At 42.4% G+C, this 10682-nt stretch overlaps 1 protein-coding gene across 1 annotated transcript in view; it reads right to left on the bottom strand.

Annotated features, from left to right (window-relative positions):
* PLA2G12B (phospholipase A2 group XIIB) overlaps positions 1-9052 on the bottom strand; it is a 34773-nt gene extending 25721 nt beyond the window's left edge. Inside the window, exon 1 of the mRNA XM_007940628.2 lies at positions 8842-9052. Within this exon, the coding sequence (XP_007938819.1) occupies positions 8842-9052 (211 nt within the window). The remainder of the gene's footprint in view (positions 1-8841) is intronic.
* Positions 9053-10682: the final 1630 nt, after the last annotated feature.

Genomic DNA, 10682 nt, shown 5'->3' with positions numbered 1-10682 from the left:
ATGAGACAAAGTATATGTGAACTGCTGTATGGAAAGTGAATTTGCTCTGTAAATCTTCACCCAAATCACAATAAATAAAATAAAATTTTAAAAAAAGTCTCTTAGGAAAAAAGAAAGAAACAAAAAGACAACTCAATCAAAAAATGGGCAAAGGAATTGAAAGACATTTCATCAAAGAAGATAGATAAATAGCCAACAAGCACATAAAAAGATGCTCAATGTCATTAGCCAGAAGGAAGATGCAAATCAAAACCATTATCATATACCACTTTATCCCCACTAGGATGGCTATGACAAGTGTTGGCAAGGATCTGGACAAATTGGAACGCCTATACATTGCTGGTAGGAAAGGAAAATGTGCAATGGTACAGCCATTATGGAAAACAGTTTGGTGGTTCCTCAAAAAGTTCAATATAGAACTACCATTGTCATTTTTGTTAGGTGCCATCAAGTCAATTCCAATCCATAGTGACACTGTATACAACAGAACAAAACACTGCCTATCCTACACCATCTTTACCATCACTGATATGTGTGAGTCCATTGTTGCAGCCACTGTGTCAATCCATCTCATTGAGAGTCTTCCTCATTTACACTGACCTTCTAAGCTACCAAGGAGCTCTGGTGGCATAGTGCTAAGGCATTTGACTGCTAACCAGAAGGGTGGCAGTTCAAACCCACCAGCCACTCCTCAGAAGGAAGATTGGGCAATCTACTTGTGTAGTGATACCTCTTCAGAAACCCAAGGAGTGGTTGCTATGAGTCAGAGTCAACTCAATGGCAGTGAGTTGTTGTTTTTTTTTTTTTTTTTTTTTTTTTGGTTTCTAAGCTACCAAGCATGATGTTCTTCTCTAGGAACTGGTTCCTCCTGATAACATGTACAAAGCACTTGAGACAAATTTGTGCAAAATTCCCTTCTAAGGAGCATTTTGCCTGTGCTTCTTTCAAGATAGATTTATTCATTCTTCTGGCATTCTGTGGTACATTCAGTATTCTTTCCCAGTGCCATAATGCAAGTGGTTCTTCTTTGATCTTCGTCTTCATTGTCCAGCTTTTGCATTCAATGAGGCAATAAAAATATCATGGCTTGAATCAGGTGCACCTTACTCCTCAAGGTGACATCTTTGCTTTCAAACACTTAAAAAGGTCCTTTGCAGCAGGTTGCCCAATGCAATACATCATTTTATTTCTTGACTACTGCTTCCATGGGCATTGATTGTGGATCCAACTAAAATGAAATCCTTGATACAATCAGTCTTTTCTCCATTTGTCATGATATTGCTTATTGGTCCAGCTACGAGGATTTTTGTTTTATGTTGAAGTATAATCCATATGGAAGGCTGTAGTCTTTGATTTTCAACAGTAAGTGTCTCAAGTCTTCTTCACTTTTAGCAAACAAGTTTGTGTCATCTGTATATCACAGGTAGTTAATGAGTCTTCCTCCAATCCTGATGCCATGTTCTTCTTCATATAGTCCAGCTTCTTGGATTATTTCCTCAGCCTACAGACTGAATAAATACGATGTAAGGATACAATCCTGATGCACATCTTTCCTGATTTTAAACCATTGAATCTCCCCTTGTTCTGTTTGAACAACTGCTTATTAGCCTTTATACAGTTCCTCATGAGGATAATTAAATGTTCTGGAATTCTCATTCTTTGCAATGTTATACATAATTTTTATGACCTACACAGTCAAATACCTTTGCATAGTCAATAAAACACAAGTTATACATCTTTCTAGTATTTGAAATACAGGTGGCACAGTTTCCAGCACTGCAGCTACATGCAAGCCACGACAGTACAACACACTCACAGATGCATGGTGGAGAACTACCACATGATCCAAAAATTCCACTCCTTGGTATATACCCTGTGGTAGTTATATTTCTGTGTCAACTTGGCTGGGCCTGGTTGAGTGGCTGGGCAGCTGGTGGTAATTATTCCCCATGATGAGACTGGCAATCAACTCCATGGTGGAATCTACTGTGAGCAGCTGAGTAGCTGCCTTAGGAAATATGGTCTGCTTGGGGGAATGGTCTCTAGCCTATGACATGCTTGGACCCTGCATGTAGCCATGTCATTGCTCAGCAGCTTGCTATGCTCTGCTGACCTTGGGACTTACAATGGACTTAAGCTAATGGCCTGCCATGTGGTTTGGTAACATCGGGACTGTGCCTTTTTCCTTGTCAACCTTGGGGCTTCTCAGCTTCAGCAGCCAGCAGCTGTCTGAGTGAAGAAAAGCCTCTAGCTCCAGTGGGCCAGGAGCAGGAGGCAGAGCTGGACCCCAAGGTTGAGGGGCTTTCACCCAGCCCCTAGAGCCTGACACTTTGAACTTGGACTTAAAGCCTCCGAATTGTAAGAATAAACTCCTGTTTTTTAAGGCCATCCCATTTATGGTATATTTCTTGTCAGAGCACCACTAGGTAACCAGAACATACCCCAATGTCTTGAAAGCAGGAACACATATAGAAACTTGTACACCAATTGCAGCACTATTCACAATTGTCAAAAGGTGGAAACAATTTTTATGTCCATCAAAAGATGAATGGGTAAACTATATATATATATATGTATGTATGTATACACACACACACACACAATGGAGTATTACTCAGCCACAAAGAGACATAAAATCTTGGTACATTTTATAGCATGGATGAATCTTGAAAACATTGTACAGAGCAAAGTAAATCAGTCACAAAAGGAGAAATACTGTATGATACCACTCGTATAAAATGTCTAGAATAGGCAAATGCAAAGAGACCAAGGTTTATTAGTGGTTTCCAAGGGTGGGAAGGAGGGAGGGGAAAAGGGAGACTCACTGTTTCAGTGACACCAAGCTTCAGTTAAGGGTAAGGGGGAAATTTGGAAATAGATAATGATTGAACATGATAAACATAACTAGTGTCACTGAATGAATGGTGTAGGTGAAGAATGTTGAAAAGGCAAATGATTTGTTACGTATATATTTATCACAGTTTTTTAAAATGTTAAATTGGCAAATATTTACACACACACACACACACACACACACACCTATTTTACCACAATAAAAACAATTTTTCAGATGAAGGAAAATTGGTATTTGAAGATACTTTTTCTTAGAAGAAATCTATAGTGAAGTCCTTTTATAAAATTGTGAGAGGGTGGACAATGTCTTAAATCATGGTTTATAAGACACAGAAACTCTGTTCCAGGGACCCTCTTCCCAGACCCCTTCATAAAGGCAGCAACCCCAAAAACCAAACCAGTTGCCATGAACTTGAGTCTGACTGATAGTGACCCTAAAGGACAGAATAGAACCCCACAGAGTTTCCAAGACTGTAATCTTTACAGAAGGAGCTCTGGTGGCGTAGTGCCTAAGGCATTAGACCGCTAACCAGAAGGCTGGCAGTTCAACCCACCAGCCACTCCTCAAAAGGAAGACTGGGCAATCTACTTCCATAGAGATATTGCCTCAGAAACCCAAGGAGGGGGTGCTATGAGTTGGGGTTGATTTGATGGCAGTGAGTGAATCTTTATGGAAGCACACTACCATATCTTTGTCCTGTTGAGTGGCTGGTGTGTTTGAACCATCGACCTTTCTGTTAGCAGCCAAACACTTAACCACTGTACCACCAAGGCTCCTTCCTCATAAGAGCAGAGACCGCTTAAATCATCATTCCTTCAAAGGACTTCTTCCAGACTGAGAGAGCATTAGCCAGCCACTGGGATTTCTGTGTTCTTCATTTTATGTTGAAAGAGAACCAGAAGACTATGCTCACTTGACTATCCTTCTCATAATATTTATTAAATTTGTTTGGTGCCTACCATAATCCACAGATATCTAAATGCTTTTATATATTATCTTTAATTCCCACAACAATCTTGCAAGGTAGGTATTATATATAGAGAGAGAGAAAAAAATTAAGGTTGAAAGTGGTGGGTAATTTGCCCAAGGTCACCAATAATAGGATTTGTCTGCCAAATCCAAAGCTCATTATTTTCCATTGCTAGTATTTTTCAAAGTCTGGTTCAAGGACTGCCAGCCCTCTGATTAGCAGTCAAATGCCTTAGGCACTATGCAGGTTCCAATAATTAGTCCAAAGGACTAATGAATGGAGCATGTGAACCCCAGCCTCCACAACCCTGAGACTGGAAGAACTAGTTGGTGCCCAGCTACCACTGCTGACTGCTCTGAAAGGGATTACAATACAATGTCCTGGATAGAGTAGGGGGAAATGTGGAATAAAACTCAAAATCATAAAAAAGATCAGCCCTACTGGTCTGATAAAGACTGATAGAACCCCTCAGACTATGGCCCTTAGACGCCTTTTAAGCTAGGAACTGAATTTAAACCCTGTGACACAATGGTCAGCTACATTATAGCTGGGTCTATACGATGAACAGTGATATCAGGAGGGTATGCACTCATTAGAACAAAGAAGCATATGAGATCAAGAGCACAGGATTTGCCCAGGGATAGAGTGAGGAAGGTGGAAGGGGATGGGAAAGAGGGACAAAAGGAAGGGGTAGGTGCATGGAGGAAGTAGGAAGAATGCTATTACAATGTGGAGATTGTAGTAAATGTCACAAAACAGAATGTGTGTGGATTATTGAATGGAAACCAGTTTTCTCTGTAAACTTTCACCCAAATCAGAAAAAAAAAAAATTATTTTTTAAAAAGTAGATTCCATGGTCCTACCGTATACCTGAAGGAACTCAGATTGCACAGTGATTAAGCACTCAATTGCTACAGAACGGTTGATGGTTTGAACCCCAGTCACTCCCTGGGAGAAAGATGTGGCACTGTGCTTCCTTAAAGATTACAGTCTTGGAACCCTATGGGGCAGTTCTACTCAGTCCTATAGGGTCACCATGAGTCAGAATCGACTCCATGGCACATAGCACCACCACCACCATACATCTATAATCCCTGGTGGCATGGTGGTTAAAGCTCTCAGCTGCTAACAGAAAGGTCAGTGGTTTCAGTCTGCTCTGTGGCAGACTGCTTCCATAAAGATTTACAGCCTTGGAAACCCTATAGGGCAGTCCTACTCTGTCCTATAGGGTTGCTGTTAGTTGGAATTGACTCAACCTCAATGGGTTTTCATTGTTGTTGTTGTTGTTGTTTTTTGATTGTTGCTTGTTTGTTTACCATGTTGTTGTTGTGTGCTGTCAAGTCATCTCCGACTCATAGCGATCCCTCCTTGGGTTTCTGAGGTGGTACCGCTACAGAAGTAGACTGCCCAACCTTCCTTCTGAGGAGTGGCTGGTGGGTTTGAACTGTCAACCTTCTGGTTAGCAGTCAAGTGTCTTAGGCACCACGCCACCAGAGCTCCCTTGGGATGGGGATAGGGGATCTCTATTTTTTAAAAGATTCTCAAGGGAATATAATTTCCATTACAGATACCAATTGTACCATGTACAGTTTGGAAACATGTCTTTGACAAGTAGAGATAGTGTGTACTGATGTGAAAAATAATTGTTTTAGACATAAAAAGTGTGGAAAATACTGTTCACATGCTATTGTGGCCTACCAGGATACAAAACCACCTTTACCTGCCTGAATAATTTAACGTGTTGGCTGAAATTGTCTAAAGAAACACTTTCTAAAGAGTGTTCTTTTATCCTGGTTGCACTTTGTAATCCATCGGGAAACCTAAAAAGTACTGCTATCTACGTCCAAGCCACAGTTATTCTAATTGGTTTGGGTATCAGGAATTTTGAAAGCTCCCAGGTCATTGTAACATCCAGCCAAGGTAGAGAACCATTGTTAAAGTAGCAGTAAATAACTAACAAATAGAACATTTTCCCTTGCATTCTGTTTGCTAAATTGTTCCTTCTGGCAAAAGATTGCAGTCCTTAAAGCAATGGTCTTCAAAGTGCATGCCAGCACCAGCTGTTGTCAGCAACACCTGGGAACTTCTTAGAAATGCAAATTCTTCAGCCTCACCCTAGACCTGTTTTGGGGTGCAATAGAATCAGTTCCAACTCATTGCAACTCCATGTGAGAGAGTCTAACTGCTCCTAGGGTTTTCTTGTCTGTAAAATGTGGCAGTTGCTCCTGTAAAGAGTAAAGAGTCCTTTAGGGTGGCTATGAGTCAGAATCAAATCAATGGCAGTGGGTTTGGTTTGTTACTTTTGGAATCTTTTATGGAAACAGCTGTCCAAGGTCTTTCTACCGCAGAGCAGCTGAGTAGATTTGAACCTCCAGCCTTTCTGTTAGTAGCCAAGTGCTTAACAGTTGTTCTACCAGGGCTCCTTCTATCCTAGACTTTCTGAATCAGAAACACTTGGTTTGAAGCCCTGCAATCTGTTTTAACAAGCACTCCAGGTGATTCAATGTACATTATACATGAGAGGTGTATCACAAAAGAACAGACACCCAGCTAATTATTAGCTGTTATCTGCTGAAAAGGTTGCTTGATTCATGATATTTTGTACTATTTGGGCACCGCCTCCAGATTCTGGGTTCCACTGGGTTTCAGAGATAAATCAGTTTTCTTCCAGTAGATTCTGATCCATGTTGATCTCGTGTGTGTCAGAGCAGAACTGCTTTCCCGAGGTTTTCAGTGGCTGAATTTTTGGAAGTGGGACTCCACGCCTGTCTTCCAAGGGGCCTCTGGGTGGACTTGACCCTCCAACCTTTTGATCAGCAACAAAACATGTTAATGTTTCTACCCCAGGGACTCTGTTTCAAAGATAACAAGGTTTAAACACTGTTCTCCACTTCTGAGCTCCTCCTTTACCAAGCTCTGTTTTGCACAACGAGGAAACAAGGAGTTATTTGTCTTCCTGTTCTCTGTTGACCAACCCCATCCCCCTCCAGCTGGGAATATCGACCTTGCCCAGAGAAGGCTCTGCAACCAAAATTTGCTGAAGTCTTTTCATGCTATTTTGCTGAAGAAGAAAGAAGAAGGTTGGGTGCTTATTTTCTAAAAATTTCCTATGGTTATTTATTAGCTAAAATCACACTTATCAGTCTTGTGTTGTGTCAATTCAAATGCCTGAAGTCAGTGAACACATTTCCTGCCCATCAATGTAAATGAGGTGAAGAGAAGCACCTCCGCCATTGTCCGGTTCAACTTGGACAAGTGTGTGACTTACAGGTCTGATGGGAGTTAATGTTCTAGCATAAACCCAAACCTGTTTCCATTGAATAGATTCTAACTCATAGAGATCCAATAGGACCCAGAGTGGAATTGCCCCATAGCATTTTCAAGGTTGTAAATCTTAACGGAAGCAGACCGCCACGTCTTTCTCCCATGGAGCAGCTGGGGGTTTAAACCACCAACCTGTTGGTTAGCAGCCGAATCACTGCACCATTGAGGCTCCTTTTATCCTAGCATAGGCCAAGCCTTTTACTGTATGAAAATTTCATATAGGATGTGCAGTTTCATTTTTTTCAACCTAATGTCGTGAATGGGAGTTCTGATGGTGTAGTGCCTAAGGCAACTGACTGCTAACCAGAAGCCTGGAGGTTCAAACCCACTGGCCACTCCTCGGAAGGAAGGTTGGGCAATCTACTTCCACAGATATACCACCTCAGAAACCCAAGGAAGGGTCGCTGTGAGTCGAAGTCGACTGGAGAGCAGTGAGCAATGTCGTGAAAATCTCTACGCTGCAAAACTTTTGGATCTAGAACTATGATTGGTTATTATTTCCTATTCACTCTTAGTTTATAAGGAAGCAATTTGCCCTGCTCTAAGATAAATAAAAAGAGGAAGACACATGTAATTGGGTGAGTCCAACTTTCTGGAATCTCTCTCTAAATTGCATTTTATCCAATGAGCATGTGGAGAAGGTATTTCTCAAATCTGTTTTCCTGCTAGGCTAAGATGACTCACCATTTCTATCTTTGATTTCGCGATGAACATTTGATAAACTAAACTGCAAAGCTAAGGCTACAAGAGACTTTGTGGGGTTTAGACAGTATTTGTATTTGCAATTGAAGTAACACTGGGCTTCCCAGCTCAGAGGCCAAGACTCCGAATTCTGCTCCCATTACATTAACTTATAGTGCAGATTGAAGGAAGAGGCGTCCCAAGGGATCCCTCTTTGGCCACCTGGCACCACGTACCCTCTTTACAACTCAGACAAGGTAGGTAGAGTTACCTGTTTCGTAACTCCACATCTGGTCCCAGCCCAAAGGGACAGCCCCAGGCCCATTCAGGGACTGATCTCTGGCAGCAGAAACAGCTGACAGCAAACCTCTCCTGCCAACAGAAGGCCTTCCATGGCTGATTGAGGTGCAGTGTCAGCGACAGCTCCCTTGGGAGACATAGCAAACTGATGCAGATCAGAGACAAAGCAGGGAGAAAGGTGCTCCATTGTTGGGGTGGGGGGAGGTGATTCATCGCCAAGCTTAGCACTGAGCTACTGAAGACGTTGAGCTACTGAAGATACTCTTTGGCCCTGAGGCAAAATTTCCTCTGCCCAGCTTCAGTTTTCATCCCTGGGAACCCCTCATCAAGTCCTGTCACGCTCCCTCCTCACCCCATGCTGCCTTTGCTTAGGTTACCTGCCTCAGAATAAACTCATCAAAATAGCCCCAGGGAACAAGTCTTGAAAGCCACAGGAAGCTCAGTGAAATCTGAATTCAGATAAATAAGAAATGATTTGTTAGGTATAATTATGTCCCAAATATTGCATTGGACATACTTACACTGACAAATTACTCATTGTTATCTGAAATTCATATTTTGCTCGGTGTCCTGTATTTTTAATTGCTAAATCTGACAACCCTACCAAAGAAGTAGTCAATAGGAAAAAGCGCATGACAGGTTGTAACCCTGCTTGCTTTGCCCCCAGGTCCCCTACAGTGATGGTTTTATGGAAAGAGAAACATGCACTCACCATATCGGCACCGGTATTGACAGACTCCATTCTTCCCTCCCAGCAGTTCCAGAAAGGAATCAAAGTAGCTGTTGACAGATTCAAAGCTGCCCCGTATGTGCCGAAGGCCCCAGTCTGAATAGGATTCCTCAGCGTCAGGGCTGGTATCACTCTGAGCCAGGCCACCCCCCAGGCCGAGCCACAAAATCAAGCAGCCCATGGCCAGATTCATCCTGTGGCCAGGTAGATCAGAGGTCTCTCCTCAAACCCCAGTCAATGTCCCAGGAAGTCCAGGTACACAGCCTACCCGGCTAGATGTCAGCCAGGACTGGAAGAGGGATTATCTGGAACTCTCAATCTGTGTGTTCCCCAGAGGTGGACTTTAAACACAGCTATGGAGGTCAGGATGAGATCAGGGCAATTAGAAAGAGTGCAAAGGTTAGGCAGTGGGAGGGCCTGTCAGAAGGATGGTCAGGAAGAGAGATCACTTCATAGCACTGGAGGAGGGATGTTCACCAGCTTGTAGCAGGCAAGGGTGCTGGAGCTCAGAATTCTACCCCTACCAGCATGTTAACCTACTCATCAGTTACAAATTTGGCTCCTTCACTCAAGAGAATTCGCTCCCAGGTCCTGGCTCCACCCGTAAGCTGGCCATCCACACATGTTCTCTAGGAGACTCGGGAGTGGGTATATGTAAAAATGCAGCACAGCCCCTTCTTCACCATTACAGGAAAACCCCTCAGGATGATTGATGGGTTAACGTCATCTTTACCAGCTGTCAGGATATCATCAAAATGCTTAAGAGTGCATTCAGGAGAAGTCCAGATTTGGGACCCCAACTTCTGCCTTGGTCCCTATTTGCTTCTCAAACTCATCAATCCTCAAGTCTGACAAATGGTTAATTTGGTTAACTGATGAACTGAATCCATCCAGGTACTGGGGCATTTTTGCCTCTGATTAAGCTCTGGTGGCCTAGTGCCTAAGGCATTTGACTGCTAACCAGAAGGCTACCCACCAGCCACTCCTGGGAAGGAAGGTTGGGCAATCTACTTTCGTAGTGATACCGCCTTGGAAACCCAAGGAAGGGTCACTGTGAGTCGGATCTGACTCCATGGCAGTGAGTTTGGGTTTTTTGGTTTGGATTACAAAGGAGCCTATGGGGCAGTGGTTGAGTGCTCCCCTGCTAACTGAAATGGCGGTGATTCCAACGTGCCAGCTGCTCAGTGGAAGAAAGATATGCAGTGTGTTTCTGTAAAGATTTACAGCCTTGGAAACCCTGTGAGGCAGTTCTACTCTGTCCTATAGGGTCTCTATGAATCAGAATTGACTGGATGGTAATTGGTTCTTACAGATACTTGGCAGTATTTGAGTTACCACAACCCGTGCTCACCACGTTCTTTTTTTTAGGGGGAGATATATCTTATTGTTTGTAAAATGTACTACACGCAATATTGCAGCATGTAATTTGCTGATGTTATCATTCTAATGCTAACCCTCAAAGACAAAGATTGGATTTATGGAGATACTGATAATAAAAGGCAATAATGAGGGAAAAAAAAGTATAGAGGTATTCAACTTACATAAAAAATTACTTACAATGGAGTCATAGACCTCAGAACGGAGCCCTGTCCTAAACAGGAGACCATCTGTATACAGATTGCCCAGGAAAGAGTCTCTCAAATGTCTGTAAAACCTTATGGAGAATAATGAATTAAATTTGATCATTTTTACTAAGAAATGTTTAAGGACTCAGACTCCAGGAAGGATAGCATTTGTATAATATTTCATATGAACAACAAAATTGCCACCCATTATTCTAAACATCTACAAGGTTTCAGAAAACTTTCACTATATATATTGTT

This window comes from Orycteropus afer, unplaced genomic scaffold (genome assembly GCF_000298275.1).
Source record: "Orycteropus afer afer isolate SDZICR_OR568_19922 unplaced genomic scaffold, OryAfe1.0 scaffold00070, whole genome shotgun sequence".
Taxonomy (NCBI): domain Eukaryota; kingdom Metazoa; phylum Chordata; class Mammalia; order Tubulidentata; family Orycteropodidae; genus Orycteropus; species Orycteropus afer.
The sequence above is the reverse complement of the archived record's forward strand: the minus strand, read 5'-3'. Positions and strand labels throughout refer to the sequence as shown.